General features: G+C 39.6%; 1 protein-coding gene and 1 pseudogene across 1 annotated transcript in view; one reads left to right on the top strand and one right to left on the bottom strand.

Moving 5' to 3' along the window:
• The window catches only part of Pgm2l1 (phosphoglucomutase 2 like 1), a 55111-nt gene extending 38542 nt beyond the window's left edge, over positions 1-16569 (top strand). The window contains exons 6-14 of the mRNA XM_059270585.1: positions 735-928; positions 2588-2777; positions 3052-3149; positions 3996-4173; positions 6087-6180; positions 6859-6988; positions 7212-7401; positions 8895-9028; positions 12277-16569. Of these exons, the coding sequence (XP_059126568.1) occupies positions 735-928; positions 2588-2777; positions 3052-3149; positions 3996-4173; positions 6087-6180; positions 6859-6988; positions 7212-7401; positions 8895-9028; positions 12277-12379 (1311 nt within the window). The 3' untranslated portion in view covers positions 12380-16569. The remainder of the gene's footprint in view (positions 1-734; positions 929-2587; positions 2778-3051; positions 3150-3995; positions 4174-6086; positions 6181-6858; positions 6989-7211; positions 7402-8894; positions 9029-12276) is intronic.
• LOC131916926 (large ribosomal subunit protein eL8-like) lies at positions 11250-12020 on the bottom strand (annotated as a pseudogene).
• Positions 16570-17256: the final 687 nt, after the last annotated feature.

Raw genomic sequence — 17256 nt, 5'->3', positions numbered from 1 at the left:
TAGGTGGGACAAGGAGGAGAATAAAGCTGGGAAATGGAAGGCTGAATCAGAGAGACACTGCCAGCCGCCATGATGAGAAACAGCATTTGAAGATGCCCATAAGCCACGAGCCATGTGGCAAGGTATAGCTTAATAGAAATAGATTAATTTAAGCTGTAAGAACAGTTAGCAAGAAGTCTGCCACGGCCATATAGTTTGTAACCAATATAAGTCTCTGTGTTTACTTGGTCGGGTCTGAGCCGCTGTGGGACTGGCAGGTGAGAGAGATTTGTCCTGACTGTAGGCCAGGCAGGAAAACTTTAGCTACACCATGTGGGTGCTGGGAGCCAGCCCGGGTCCTCTGCAAGAGCAGCCAGTGCTCTTAACTGCTGAGCCATCTCTTCAGCCCCATTTCATGGATTTTTGTATGATCTTTAGTATATAGTTATAAATATAAGACTATAATTTGACACTAATATATGCATATATTGTAAGGTGGTAGGTATACTGATCCCTTATATTAACTTGTTACTGCAGTAGATTCTAAGATAGGTTATAATACATGATTGTCTTATTGATGAGTCTCTGTGAAATCATTACTATAATGTATTTTAGTGTTAGTAAATTAGTCTAATATTGACATTTTTTACTTCATTTGATTTTCTTCTTCAACAAACCAGAGGTCTCTACTATAGCTAAGAAAGAGCCTAACAAGCATTTTTAACTAATTATGGCTATATTTATGTATCATATAGGTTTATTGGGAAACTGGTGCTCAAATCACATCTCCACATGATAAAGAAATTCTGAAATGTATAGAAGAGTGTGTGGAACCCTGGAATGGTTCCTGGAATGATAATTTAGTAGACACCAGCCCACTGAAGAAAGATCCTCTCCAGGACATTTGTAAGAGATACATGGAAGATCTGAAAAAGATCTGTTTTCACAGGTATCCAAGTGGGACTGTAGGGTAACCTTAGAATAACATGTATCCATGCCTGGTACAGAAAGTGTCCTAAATGAGCTTGGTCTCAGAATCATTCAGTAAATCAATCAATTTCTCTCTCCCTCTCCCTCTCCCTCTCCCTCTCCCTCTCCCTCTCCCTCTCCCTCTCCCTCTCCCTCTCCCTCTCCCTCTCCCTCCCTCCCCTCTAACATATTAGGAGATACTTAGGTCATATCAAAAGCATAGAAGAACCAACATGAGGGGCCTGCCACTGGCCAAAAACTAGAGAGTGTTCAAAATGAAGAATCACCATAATTGATTGATATAAAAAAGAAAGCCAGTGACTGTTGCGAGTACTAGAAAAGCACATTATTGGTCATGTTTGTGTCTCTAGACTGAAAATTCAGGACTTTTAAGGAATTATGAATTCATTTTTAAAATTGATTAATGCTTTAATCTTTCTGATAATTTTTCTTTCCCATGTGTAAATTCCATTTCAGAGTTGGCTGAAAGAGGAACATTTTTCAAAGAAAAAAAATCCACTTTTTTTTCCTGTGGTAGAGATTGAACTCGGGGCCTTATACATGCCAGATAGCACTCTACCACTGATCCAGCTTCCCAAAATCCAACTATTAAATGCAGAAAGAAAAATAGAATTAAAACATCACAACTTTGTGATCTTGCTAATGAACCTTAGCAGCCATCCTCAGAGCTTATAATAGGCAATAAGTTGATAGAAAATTGCAGATAGATGGATGAGGATGACAGGACATGGATAAATATTAACTGTGAAATTGGCATTATGGGCTTCCTCTTGTGACTGGGTAGAAAATATACAGCATCTCTTCTTGCCAAAAGAACTGGAATTGAATCCCGTGTTGCCCCTAGATTCAATGACCCATTCATTGTAGAAACAGGCCAGAGATACATACGAATATAAACAAGGACTGACTTGTAGCTCGGTTAGTAGAGTGCTTGCCTTGTGTGAGCAAAGCTCTCGCTGGGTTGGATCCTTAGTAGCACACAAACTAGGCACAGTGACATACCACATGTAATCCCAGTGCTTGGGACACAGAGGCAGAAGGAGCAGAAATTCACGGTCATCCTCAGCTACATAGTGAGTTTGAAGCCAGCTGGAGACATTTAAAAGATTTTGTCTCACATTGGAAGAGAGGAAGAGAAGGAGGAGAAGAAAAACAAGAAACTGTGAAAAGGATGCATAATTTATATACCAAAATATGGGACATTCTCTGGGGGAGAATAAGGATTGGAGAGATACGGAAAGAACATTTACAAATTAAAAGACTTGAGAGACAGCAACCAGATGATATTTTTTAGGCAGTTGGAGAAAATGTGAACACAGATATTAGACAGCATTAAAAAATTATTGTTCAGTTTGTTAGATATGATAATAGGGGTATGATTATGTTTTTAAATTCTAAAGTATTTTGTGCAAGATAATATGTTTTGAAAAAATAAAGCCAGTCTGACAGAATTGATAGATGTTGAAACAGAGTGCCAAGTATATATGGGTGTTGGGTGTTCTCTATGCACATTTTGAAAGTTGTTATGAAGTACTTATTATTTATCTTATAAATTTTGTTTACTATAGGAAGTGGTTAGTAAATGGTAAGTAAAGATGTGTGTGATTTTTCTTTACAGGGACTTAAATTCAAAGACCACCTTGAAATTTGTACATACCTCCTTTCACGGAGTTGGACACGACTATGTGCAGTTGGCTTTTCAAGTGTTTGGTTTTAAGCCTCCAATTCCCGTCCCAGAACAGAAAGATCCAGATCCAGACTTTTCTACTGTTAAATGCCCAAACCCTGAAGAAGGAGAATCTGTGCTGGTATTGTTTTTAATATTTAAATCATGCTTAGCTTATTACCCATCAGGCTAGAAGGGACTGAGTGGCACGTCACAGATGACCTACATGCTTCCCTTGTGCCCTGCAGCAAGCACACAGTGTGACCTTTTAATTACATTGCAGCTGTAAGGATTGGTTTGAAGTCCCTGCAGAAAGTGGCCCTAGTTCTGCCCCTCCAGACTGCATGCTTTCTGAGGTTCCTATCTCGGACACAGGTTCCTTAGTACAACCTAGCCTTTTTGGGTCACTGTTTTAGGAACTGTCCCTGAGACTGGCAGAGAAAGAAAATGCCCGGATAGTGCTAGCCACAGATCCTGATGCAGACCGGCTGGCAGTGGCAGAACTTCAGGAGAAGTAAGTAGTTTGAGCTTCAGCCCTAAATGGGACAACTCCATTACCTCCTCTTCCCAAGAATTAAGGATTATCGCAGAAGAGAGTGTGTAAAGATTCTAAGAGCCAGAGGCAGTAGATGACCACAGCACAACCATTTGCAGGTCAGCTGCACATGAGAACTCACAGTGCTGGTGGGGACAGATGCAGGACTCCCAGAGCTCATTGGCCAGTCAGCCCAGCTATGAAGTTCATTGGCTAGTCAGCCTAGCTATGAAGTTCACTGGCTTGTCAGCCTAGCTATGAAGTTCACTGGCTAGTCAGCCCAGCTGAATTGATGATCTCCAAGTTTAGTGAGAGACCCTGTCTCAAAAAATAAGGTGGAGAGCTGAGAGACGGCTTAGAGATTAAGAGCACATGCTTCTCTTTCTGAAGCCTGGGTTTGGTTCCCAGCACTCACATCAGGTGGCTCACAGCTGTCTGTACTCCAGTTCCAGGGGATCCACCACCCTCTCCTGGTCTCCACAGGCATTACACACATGTACACATACAGGCAAACAAGTGCACACATGTACATAAATGAAATTTAAGCTGTATTTAAAAACAAGGTGAATAGTAAAAGAGGAAGTACTCAATGTTCACTTCTGGCCTCCTTACATATGCATATACATGTGTACACACAAGTAGGTACACATGTATACAACACACCAAAACGGAATAAATGTTTTGTCATATAATAACTTTTGGGGTTTCCAAAAAGAAAAAAGAAAAGAAAAGGCAGGGTGGGGATGGTGATTTGAAGGTCTGAGCCAGAAAGTTTTCATGAGAAGCTACAAAGGTCTTGACTTTGAATTTTCATTCTTTCTCCAGTGGTCACTGGAAAGTTTTCACAGGGAATGAGTTGGCGGCTTTGTTTGGGTGGTGGATGTTTGATTGCTGGAAGAAAAACAAACCCAATGCTGACGTGAAGAACGTTTACATGCTAGCCACCACTGTCTCTTCTAAAATCTTAAAGGCCATTGCACTTAAAGAAGGATTTCATTTTGAGGTGAGAATGAAGCAGACCTCATTTGAAGTCTGCATACTACTTTTCTAAACGTTTCTGTAAAGACAGCTCTGCACCAAACTGACTTTTCATTGATCTCATTTATAACTCCCCCAATTTTCTAACTCTGTTCACACTTGCTCAATATTTTTGGTAATTTAGACACCTGAGCCAAAGTCATCTAGTATGTGCATTTCTGAGATGAAGTGTTCTTCCAGACATTACATTAATGCTTTTTACTGTGTAGTATTATCTGGGAATGTTGTATGGGAACATAGAACATTTTAGCTTGGGAAAATCTGGCTTATCAGTAGTAACACAGACTTCAGAGAATTGCAGATCTCATTGAATCTTTGCTTATGTTCATGAAGTACAGAATTATGACTTGTTACCTTAAACATAATTCTAAATTGCAAACTAAGATCCAGTGACTCTGTTGAGAAAATCATTAGTTTTTGTGAACCTCGGGCAGTTAGTGACCCTTTTTACAGCTACTTGGACTTGGGTCAGTTAAACTGTCTTTCTTCTGTTGTCTTTGCCAAGTGTCAGTAGACATGGACATTTTACATGAGTCATCAAGCTCTGGATCTTAATACTAATTGGATAAATAAAAGAATATTGTGGGCTGGGGGGATGCTTAGTGGGTCAAGTTTTGCCTTGCCCTCTTGAGAAGCTGAATTTGAATCCTCAAACCCATGTCAAGTTGGATGCAGTATTGCATACATGTAATTCTAGTCCTCCTATGACAAGATGAGATGCAGGGATGCTTCTAAAACTCACAGGCCAGCTGTTCTGTGAAATGCAGTGGCAAACAATGAAGAGACCCTGTTTTAAATAAGGTTGAAAGATGAGGACCAACTCCCAAGGTTGTCCTCAAAGTCCACATGTGGACCGGCACACATATGCCCTCATTCATGTGAACATATATGTGTACATACACACCCATCATACAAACAAAAAAGAGAAAAATGAATATTGTGCTTGTTACATACAAAAAAATTAGAAGATAATGTATTCAAGCCTAAGATTCTGAATTATGATGTTAACATTTTCCTTGTTTATGGCAAAGAATATATCCTAAGCATAAAAGAGAAAGTTGATTCTAAACAGCAACATTATAAATTTGTTTGTTTTTACTGATGGTGGTGTTAGGTTTTCTATTTCTTTTCTTTTTTTTTAAAGAGGAAGTAGAAAAGTGAATTAGGAAACAGATTGGTGATGTTGAGCTCTAGAATTAGTGTGCATGATGTGCTTTCTCTATTGACAGTAAAGTGGGGCATGTCTTTAAAGTGGACAGTAGCTCATCAGATGAAAAGCCCTCAAGTCTAATTACAAGAAGGGCTTGGTGAAGGCTTTATGTACGCCACAGCGTTGTGGAGCGATAGACACAGTTCAAGCATGTGGTGTACTTATGCTGCATCACTAAAAACTTAGAGGCTTTGATTCCCTGAGAGAGCGAAATCACATCCTCCATGAGTGCTTAAAGGACAGTTTTAGGAAAGCAATATAATTGGACTTTGCCTCCATCCCTTATATGCAGTCTTGGTAACGGTAACCTCTGAGCCTCTACTATGGCAGCCATGTTTGTGAGCATTAGAAAGGATGATGCAAAGCACCCACTACAGTACTTAACAAGCAGTAGATGATCGAAGCATATGTATGCACACACACTTGGCATTTATATTCTTCATCACATAAATATATTGATGGAAATCACCTGTTTCTCTGCTAGTGGGTCATTAGTTGTGCCTGTGTGTGGTGGTTATGGTAGTTGTGACTATATATCTACCAGTATATAAACCTTTATGGACCAAGAACCATGACAGAAACTCACTATTCAGGGGTTATGTGCATTTAGAAATAAGCTCTTTAATATGTGTTCATCAGAGTCTGGAGTGGCTTCCTCTACATTTCAGGAAACATTACCAGGCTTTAAATGGATTGGAAGTAGGATAAAAGATCTCCTAGGACATGGGAAAGAAGTCCTTTTTGCATTTGAAGAGTCTATCGGTATGTAGTGAATACTAATAATCTTTTCTTTTGGTTGAAAGCATTTTAAAATATGGCAATTCTGTAGAGAGGAGACAGTTACCTTCTGGCTATGATTTTGAGTTGTGAAAATGCAAAGATGCATGCCTAGCAGTGTTTATGTCTTCCAAGTGGACAGTAGCTCATCAGATGAAAAACCCTCAAATCTGATTACAAAGAAGGACTTGGTAAAGGCTTTATGTAGGTCACAGTGTTATGGAAAGGTAATTTTAAGCCTGTGGTGTGCTTACATTGCATTGCTTGAAAACTTAAAGGCTTTGATTACCTAAGGAGACTAAATCACAATCCGTAGGTGCATTTTCCATCAGAGAAGAATGTAAAGATCCCTGAATACATTCTGTTACTGGACTCCTATGGAGCTGGATATTTTTGTTGTTGCCACTGTATTTTGTTGTTAATGTTAGGGTTTTTTTGTTTGTTTATTTTTATTTTGAGACAAGATCTTAGCTATTACAGGCTAGGCTGGCCTTGAACTCCCAATTAAGCCCCTTGGGCGCTGAGATATAGTCAAACATTACCACACCTGGCTTGATACTATGCTCTTCAATTCACTTGGTCAGGGAAGAAACACAAAACTGTGGCAAGTGTAGGCCTCTTTAGAAAGTTTCCCCTTTTCTAAAGACACTGTGTAACCCTCAGGCTTCTTGTGTGGAACCTCAGTGCTGGACAAAGACGGGGTGAGTGCGGCTGTGGTTGTTGCTGAGATGGCCTCTTTCCTGGAAACCAGGAAGGTGACACTGACAGAGCAGCTGGCCAAAGTCTACGGAAAGTAAGTTCTCGGAGGAGTCTCACGTGCCGGATATGCCTTGCTTGCTTTTCTGCTGGTTTGGTTGGTGTGGTCCTTTCCTTAGTTTGTTTTTGAAGAACAGTTGGATTTTTTTTACTATTAAAATTATCAGTATCATTTTCTATAAAATATTATGTTAGCTTATCTTTAATATGCACATGTCCCAAAAGTTAGAATCTGACTTCAGCTTTAAATCTTTGCACAGATACGGTTATCACATGTCAAAAACTTCCTATTTCTTGTGTTATGACCCACCTACCATCAAAACTATATTTGAAAGGATTCGCAATTTTGAGTCTCCAAAGGAATACCCAAAGTTCTGTGGGGCATTTGCTATCTTGCACGTACGGGACATAACCACTGGATATGACAGCAGCCAGCCCAGTAAGAAATCAGTAAGTACCTTTTCTTTTTTTAAACAATGAAGACAATTTAATGACAATTCATTATTTAATAAATAACCAAAAAAAACCTCAAGGTGGAGCAAGTTTCTCATAAGATTCAAGCCAGTGTGCCCATGTTTACTGGTTTGCAGTGGTCACAGTGTAGAAGCAGCCAGATGGAAGAGACTCACAGTGAGGCTCTACAGGTGGAGGCCTGGCAAGACCTAAGGTCTTGTACCACCTTCCCAGCAGTCTTTGTGTCCTGAAAAACCACGTCTTTTGAAAAGAAAACTTCTCATAAACTGTTTGTCGTAGTTCGTGCTCTAGTGAAAGGGTGGTCTCTAGTTTCCTGAGAGTCAGACCTGTGTGGTGCCAGGGTGGTTGGACGTGCACTGACTGGCTCTTTGACTCTGACATTCATGACTCCCCAAACAATCGTCTGTACCACCCTGGTGCAAAGGGGAATGGGCTTGAAGAAGAAAGACCAAGGAAGGGGAGGAAGTGAGAGAGGGAATGTGCAGTGGTGATAAATGATGTGGGAAAACAAAGTCTAAAAGCTTCTGCTTGCAAAGCCCTACATCTTTCTAATTTTAACATGTTTCCATACTGACTCCCTATACCTTTAGACAAGTAGAGGAACTGATTTCTTAAACACAGACCTTGTCAAGTTTTCCCATGTTTTGGGTCAGGTTGTTTGCCTTAGTTTATCTTTTCTCCTTTCTGCTTAGGCTCATCCCTCACCATTACTTAAGGCTTACGGCAAGGGCTGATGGTGATAGGGTGCTTACTAGAATGCATGAGGCTTAAGACTGAAGGCAAATGCTCCATCCTCCTTACGACTTCCAGGTCCCATAATCAGTTACCTCCCGTGGGTTATGTAATAGTGTCTTTATTGACATCTGCTTTTGTTATCCTTGTGTGGCGGGTCCATTTCCTCTGTGCCTCTCAAAGCTCCTACCTGTGTGGTAGGTGCTCAGTAGATACTTATGTGCGATAAGTTCTTATCATAGTCATTTTATTGTTATAGTGATAACTGTTAGCTTACGTTTCCATTTGTAATATTCAGATGTTGTTTCAATATTCTAATAATATATTTAACACATATTTGTATCTTACCCAATTTTATAAGTTTATTCTATGAAAATTTCATACATATTTTGATCTTATATACCCTCATACCACCCTCCAACTCCCTCTGGCATCCACCAGCCTGTCTCCCTCAGGACTCCATGTCCTCTTTTTAAATCTTGCCAGTTTTAGAACATGCAGGTCGGTAATGTTAAATATGTTTATATTACTATACTACAGGTTTCTAGAACTTTTTAACTTTGATAAATTGAAGTTCTGTACTCATTAAACAACTTTCCACCTCTCCCAACTCTTGGCAACCAGCGGTCTACTTGTTTCTATGCATTAGGACTACCTTAGATGCTTCGTGTGAGTGCAATGTAGTTTATAGTTTTTGAAAATAAAGATCCAGGTGTAAACTGTTGCATTTTGCATAGGCACTGCCTGTGAGTAAAAACAGCCAAATGATTACGTTTACTTTTCAAAATGGCTGTGTTGCTACTCTTCGAACAAGTGGGACAGAACCAAAGATAAAGTATTACGCAGAGATGTGTGCATCGCCTGGCCAGAGGTAAGAACTGATTCTTTTAGATATATATGTAAAGACTTTATTGAGATGTAACTTTATACCATAAAATTCACACATATCAATGTAAAATTGAGTAGTTTTTAATATATCCAGATATATCTGTGTAGCCATCACTACAGTCAACTTCAGAACGTTTTTGTAACTCCAGAAAGAAGCCTCTGTACGCTTTAGAAGTCCCTCACAGCCCTAAGCAATCACTAGCCTACTGTACGCTTTAGAAGTCCCTCACAGCCCTAAGCAATCACTAGCCTACTGTCCTTTTCTATAGATTTATTTACTCCGGACATGGGTTACACTTTCTCTTGTTGTTCTCAACAATTGAAAAAGGGGAGGAATGCCGGGCGGTGGTGGCACGCGCCTTTAATCCCAGCACTTGGGAGGCAGAGGCAGGCGGATCTCTGTGAGTTCGAGGCCAGCCTGGGCTACCAAGTGAGTCCCAGGAAAGGCGCAAAGCTACACAGAGAAACCCTGTCTCGAAAAACCAAAAAAAAAAAAAAAAAAAAAAAAAAAGAAAGAAAGAAAGAAAAAAAAAGAAAAAGGGGAGGAAGGGTCATGCTTTTCGAGGTTTCAGTTCTGGGTTGCTGGATCCATGACTTTGGACCTAAGGCAAGGATGAGCATGATGGCATGTGGAGGAGGAAGGGATCAGGTAGAACCTTTTAAAGCACAGCCCCAGTGACCTCTTTCCTTCAGGTACATTCTACCCCAAATAGTACCAATGGCTGAAGACAAAGCATTTATAATACCTGAGTCTGTAAGGGACATTTTATAGAAGTGAAATACAGTATGTGGTCGTTAAGGCTGAAGTCATCCTTAGTCCCCAAATATTCCATTGTATGGATATATACCACGATCTTAAATCCACTCACCCACGCACATTCAGACTATTTACACTTTTTAAGTTATCAGGAATGGAACAGTTATGAGCATTTGTGAATGTGTTTGTGTAGCATGCACTTTCATTTTTCTTGGGTATATATGTAGGAGTAGTATTACTGGGCCCTAAGGTAACTATGTTTTACCTTTTGAGAAACTGCTAGACTCTTTTTCAAAGAAGCTGCATCATTGGGAATTGAATTTCAGAATTGTAGTGAATTTTTGTTCTTGGGAAGACTCTGAGATTTAGTATAAAGAAATGATCAACACGTACTCTGTACATTACCAAATACTTGTTTTCTCTGTCTGCCATGGTTTTGCATAATCTGCCCAATTCATTTTCTAAAAATATGAGTTGTTTGTCACAGATTGTTAGTCTTTTAAATAAACATATCCTAAGTTATATAAAAGTATTAGAAATATTTCTTTTAATCAAAAGACCATTGACCAGTGAATTTTGGGGAAGGAGATTTTTTTTTTGTCTTCAGAATACAACTAGGGTGTATTATTTTGTTTTTCCCCATGCCCTAAAATTGTATTTCCACTGGAGAGGGAAAAGTCCTCTTTATGTTCAGAGCAAAGTTCATAGTTACCCAAATAAGGTGATTTTAGGTTAAAAATAAATTATTAAAGTCCTAAAAATGGATTTGTTACCTAGCTTGTAAAATGACTATGAAAGCAGTTACTGGAAGCTTCTCTAGAAATGTTTTGAGCTGCAGCAGTGCTTCTGTGACAATTCAGAAGGAATTGCTTGTAAGTGTATAGTTACGTTTTAATAAACACTTCATTATTTTTTTCTACTTTTTTGAGACAGGCTGTAACTATATAGCCCTGGCTGGCCTGGAACTGTTTATATAGACTAGGCTGGCCTCAAACTCACAGAGATCACCTGTCTTTGCCTCCCCAGTGAGTGCTGGGACTCCTTTCTGCTACCTGAAAGTTAGGTGGTATTATTATTATTATTATTAATTTATTAATTAATTAATTAATTAATTTTTTGGTTTTTCAAGACAGGGTTTCTCTGTGTAGTTTTGGTGCCTGGCCCCGAACTCACAGAGATCCACCTGGCTCTGCCTCCCAAGTACTGGGATTAAAGGCGTGCGCCACCACTGCTCGGCCAGGTAGTATTATTCTTTATCACCTGTATTGAATGTCCTTCAATACCTCAGGAAGCCATCTTATAATAATACTTGATATTGGTGTTCTGAGCTATTCAATTACCTAGCCTAAGAGAATTAATTGGCCATAATTAACTCATACTTTCTTTTTTTTTTCCGGAAGATAAGTTTGTAATTATATTTATGTACAGAAAACTTAACAGTGTACATTTAACCCAATTTAGTGGCAAGTTCTTTGGCCTTTGCCTTTTCCAGCTTGGCAATCCGAGCCACAGATTTAGGACCCAGGACATTGCCTCCCAGTGGCGGCGGATCTCATCATATCTGTCATTTAATTGGTCCTAATAGCTTCCACCAGCTTAGCCAGAGCACCCTTGTCTTCCGAGTTAACCTGTGTGAAGGCAACAGTGGTGCATGTCTTCCTGTGGACCAGCCGCCCCAACCTGGCCTTTCCCTTGATGATGCAGTAGGGGACCCCCATCTTTCGACACAGGCCAGGCAGGAAGACCACCAGCTCAATGGGGTCTACACCGTGGGCAATCACCACCAGCTGAGCCCTTCTTGTTCTCCACCAAGGTGGTGACTGTATTGACCCCCGCTCGGAGGACAGGTGGTCCCTTAGTTGGGACGTCCCCTTTGCCCACAGCTTTCTTCTCAGCACGGGCCAGCAGCCTTTGCCTCTTCTACTGCTTTGTCTCTGGCCTGTACTTGTGGGCAAGCTTAAGCAGCTGGGTAGCTGTTAATGGCAGGAGGTACTTTGAGCCGCTTATAGAGGATGGCTCTTGGCCGCTGTAGCCTAATGTAGCGGGGCCATTTGACGAAGCATGGGAGATCTCTTTTGGGCTGGATGTCCTGCCCAGTGCTGAAGTTCTTAGGCCTTTTCTCAAACAAAGGATTCACCACCTTTTTGGCCTCCTGTCTCTTCACGACGGCAGGGACTGGGGCCACCTTCTTCCCCTTGGCCTTCTTTCTCTTGGGCATCTTGCTTGGCTGGAGGAGAGAGCAACTCATACTTTCTCATAGATACCTAGTAATGCAATTCAATTTTAGTTTGCAATTATTGTTTTGTGTATGAATTTTTTGAGAGAGTCTTGGTTTTTTTTCTGTTGATTTTTTTTTTGCTTGTCAGTTATTTAATTGTCTCATCAGATATATGCCTTCCTTAAAAATGAAAATAATTTGAGTAAGTGTTAAGGCTGTGAAAAGAAGTTTAAAGCTCTTTGTCTTTTCCCCTCAGTGACACTGCCTTACTGGAGGAAGAATTAAAGAAACTCATTGATGCTCTGATCGAGAATTTTCTTGAGCCCAGTAAGAATGGACTGATCTGGCGTTCTGTGTAGGGCACATCAGTACATTACGACTTTGCACTGACGTGGAATGAAGAACTCTTCACAGTGAACCTTGTGTTGGAATTCTGTCATCTGCCAAGTTACCTTTCCCCTTTCCCTTCTTTAGTTCAGCCGGCTAAATAGATGCTGTACATTTGAAATGAGAATGTTTGGAGAGATATGAGTCAAATGTTTTCCTAATCTTAAGTGACAGTCAGTACATTGAAAGTGTTCAGTGGCACACCATTCCTCCCATGTCACAAACAGTACAAAAGTGAGTTCTCTTATTAAACTGTGGCTAAGCCTAGTTACGTATCTTGTAATTGTGTATAGCATGGTTTAAAAGAAACATACAACTATAGGGTTAGTTAAGGAAATTATTTCTTAAAGGTGTGTGTGTTGCTGGGAGTACTGTTCCTACCCATTGTAGAATAGTATCATGTCATGACGTAGGTATTGATTTTCAAGTTAGAAACCCAGCTTGGTGGCACATTCCTGTAATTACAGCCCTCAGGAGGCTGAGGCAGGAGGATCATTAGTTAGTTTATGGCCACCCTGGGCTGCACAGTAAGATTGTCTTTAAAAAAATGTTTATAGGTTATTTAGGTTTCTGATGTAGGACAGATGTTAGAGTCTGCGGTTTGCACTTCTGTTCCAGGTGTCCCTGTTGTGGTGTGTATCTACTGTGTGTATTTAAGAGTGACTGACGTTTACCGAACATAAACAATAGTGGCAGCATGCCTAGTGGTTTGTTCTTGTCACATTTCTCAGTGCATTCTCAGGGTCTGCTGTGAACTACGCAGTGTTCCTGCATTGGTAGGATTTCATCAGTCCATTTTCAGATGGTTAAGGGAAGTCTTCCAAACTGGATAGGTGCTTCCTCTGCAGAAAACAGGTTTTGTTGGCTCTAAAAAATGGTTGTAGGAAAAGATCTTAATCAAATCTGGCTTCATGTAACTGTAGTTGAATGTACTAGGAATCAGTTATCATAGCCTGTAAGTGAGGAAAAAAAAAAAAATCTGTACTGTGGAATGAATGGCATTTATTTGACAGTCTCTTTGAATTACATTTTTATAAGTAGATTTATTTATTCTTTTATCTGATAAAGTAATGCTAATTTTACTAAGAAATGAAACATCAAGATTTAAGTATTTTCTACCACCTTGATTCAGTACCCAGTCTCATTTTATCTCAGAAGCTAAACAAGGTTAAGCATGGTTGATGCTTGAGTGGGAAATTGTAGGTATTACGAAACACTGAAAGTGATGTTTAAGAAGAAGGTCAGTTTATTTCAGTGTGTTGCTGACTTTGGAATTTCTGCTAATATAAGTAATATAAATATTCTTCATCTTTTTCAGTATGAAAACAGTTTTCAGAAAAGGCGTTTGTGGTTTATTCTCTAGCCTTCTAAAAAGCCCTAATAGAGAAATATTATCTAAGCTTTTCACATTGTTTGTCTCTCTATATAGTTTACAGAATGCGTGCTGTAGATAGGATAACAGTAATAAGGCCTTAGGGTGTAATCATTGAAACAAAGTTGCCTATAGGAGACAGCACTGATACTAATTTACTTCCCAAAAATAGTACCATGAAGCCGAAACTGATTAGAATGTTAGTGAAATCATGGTTTGGCTTGTTGCAGCTTTGAGTTAATTCTGGTTGAGCTAGTATAATTCAAACATAGTTTTCACATTATGTTGCCACTATTGTTGGTTTGTTCCTTCCGTGCTGTCTTAGAGCCGGGTCCTGTATGACTGTAGATAATAATAGCTAGTTAGTGTACAGTACCAGTTTTCTGTATGGGTTTATTTTAAAGGCTTTGCATTAGAGAAGAAGTATATAGAATGTTGTGTTTTATTCTTAAAATGTATAAAATGTTTTTGTTTTATTGGCTTTTAGGAGTATCAACTGTAATATAGGAAATGGCATGTATTCTACAAAGTGGTATAATCAAAGCTATATATATATATGGAAAAACATACATATTCAGTTTTAGTGTCTGTGTTCCAGTGACCCAAGAACAAAATGAAACTAAAGTGATATGATAGCCTATTCATAATCACAAAAGCCATGTCATGATTGTCATCCATTTATGAAGAGAACGTTTTTGTTTGAATGCGTTAACATATACAAGATAGAAGTCATCTTAAAGTGAAGTTACTGACGTTTGAGCTCTTATCTTGAAAAGCTAAATTCCAGTTATATATAAAGGTTCCCAAAGTGTATATAGGTTGAGGAAACTATGTGATTTTGTCTAAATTCTTGAATCCGTCTGAGCATGTTTAACATGAAAATGGGTGCATCGGTCCCTAACAGGAAAGGGTGTCAGCCAGTGGGCCTCAGCTTCACCAGGCACCACGTTGTTCGTCTCTCTTCTGTTTTCAGCAATAGTGTGGGAATGAATGTATTTTCTTTGAGCAAATAAATCAAAATAGGTATGTTCTGGAGCATTGAGGCGAAGATGTAGGCTGAAACAGAGCCAAGTGGTAATGCACTTATCTAGCATGAAGATAAAGCAAAGATAGTTGCAAGGCTTGCAGTTGATCTCTGGAATACAAGGGAGGCAGTGGGAAAGTGATGGAGAAAAAAATCAAAAAGTACAGTGGAAATAACAGTGGAGACTGACAAACAGTATGTGAAGCCAGTAATGGCAGCCTGAGAAATGCTTCTTGTGAAGCACAAACCGAGCACTGTTAACGGGGTAAACTGTATGAGAGGCTGTTCACTTGTGTTTGTTAGGGTGGGCAGACAGCAAGCCCACCATTTGCCTTCAGTAGTGATCACTGAAAAGAAGCCCAGTTCTAGGAGGTTGAGGAAAGAACATTCTTATTATGGATTCCATTCCTACTGAGATGTTCTTTCAGAATCACATGAGAACCAGAGAAGAACAAAATTAAAAGAAATAAAACTAAGAGTTGTAAAGTATAACCTCTAAGAAAAAGTTCAAGGACTTTAGATTGTTGAAATCTGAAACTGAAAGCTGTTGAGCTCTCTTAACCAAATCGTAAGTTATTCAGTGGGTTTTACTGAGGTATCAAAGTCAGAAACGCTAATGGCATTCTGATGATCTGTAATGAAGACACCACAGGGAACAAGGATGTAAAACGAAGAGACAAGACCTGTTCTAAAAACAAGAAAAGAAGACATGGTGGATAGAAGGGGACTAGTTGAAAAAGGAGTCAGCAGGAGTAGGAGAGGGTTAAGAGAAGGGTAATGGGGTGGCTATAATCATAATACATTTTATCGTGTATGTAACTGTCAGAAATGAATAGACAACGTGAAATGTTTAAGAGGTAAGAATTTCTTCGGGAGAATGATCATAAAACCTATTTGAAACCTTATTTAAAGATTCTTTCATACACACTTTTAAGAATCAGGTTGGAACAAGACTTATGTATAGGGCACTAATGGTGACTTTTGTGTTTCGCTCCATATCTAGAATTTGGCTCACAAATAGCTTGTGTATATTTTGAATAGTAGGTGCAGGAGTACAGGGATGGGTGTTCTTTTTAATTTGCAAAGTGTATGAGACTTGAACATACTCGTGTTCATCTGGAGAATGCACAGCTTTATAAGATATTGAGATCTATTGCAAATGCAAAGTATCAACATTTGAATGTAGTAACTTAAGACAGATTCCAAGAGATTGGATATTTTGTGATGTCTGCATATAGCAGTTAGCCCCCCCTCCCATTTCTTTATCAAGATGCTTCTGGAATTGCTGCAACAGAAACATTAAGTGGGAGTCTCCTAGAGAAGTCAACAAATGCTGCTACTATGCTGCTTATCCAGATTTTTCCACTGATACTTCCAAAGCTTGAAAAATACAAATTCCACTTGGATACCTTTAATTTCACACCTTTCTTGCTCTACCTCCCTGTTCCCTAGGCATCCTTCTACCTTCTGTTACTGTGAAATACTACTACCCTGTTACCTCACTGATAAGAATCTTAACTGTGTTCATTCGGATGGCTTTAAACTTGCCCGTGAATTGTTTGTTTATAGACTTGTTTTATTGTTGTCAGAATATTTGAGACATACTGTATGAAGTAACTTTAATGTCTTTCAATGCCTGTTTTTGGTTGCCTGTAGATGGTATGTATGGCTGTGGCCTTGTACAATGCATTTGTTTTCTGAATTTGTTCTAGAAACTGATGAGGAAACAGTTATACCATCCAAAGTGGTCAATTGGTCTAGCATTTTATTGGGTCGGGGGCGAGTTCCCTGGCTTTGGGCAGTCAGAGCACAAAAATTCAAGAAAATATTTTTTCACATTTGTCCAAAGCATTTTATCATAAGCTGAAAGAAGTCTGAAAAGAAAGCTATATGTGTAATCCCAGCCCTGGAGAGACTAAGGCAGGAGAATTGCTGTGAGTTCAAAGTTAGTTTAGGCTGCATGGAGAGCTCCAGCCCCCCCCCCCCAAAAAAAAAAAGCCAGAAGAGAATGGCACATTGTCTGACTCTTCACAAAGCACTGGTTTACTACCAGTCAGAAACAGCGAAATCAACGTTGATTATTATTTCTCACTATTCATCGGATTAGTACACCTAACAAGCCTAGAACCCTAAATCAGAGGAGCGTGAAAAGGATGGCTAATGGGACCTCGAGAGCAGAACCCAGAGAAGCCTACCTCTGACGACGTGAGAGTCCATATTCTGGTTCTGAGTCACAAGGGAATTCTGAGTTCTCTACAGTATAGTATAAGGATGAACTTCACACAGGGCGCTGGGGACGTAGCTCAGTGGTGGAGTGTTTACCTGACATGCCAGAGGTCCTAGATACAATATCTCCAGCACCATTAAAAAAGGAAAAGGAAAATGTCAGAAAGGAACACAAATTTATCATGTACTCCTCAATTCAGCTCCAGCCCCCACCGGCAGTTGCTGCT

The sequence above is a fragment of the Peromyscus eremicus genome, chromosome 1 (assembly GCF_949786415.1).
Source record: "Peromyscus eremicus chromosome 1, PerEre_H2_v1, whole genome shotgun sequence".
Taxonomy (NCBI): domain Eukaryota; kingdom Metazoa; phylum Chordata; class Mammalia; order Rodentia; family Cricetidae; genus Peromyscus; species Peromyscus eremicus.
This window is presented reverse-complemented; position numbering and strand designations above follow the sequence as displayed.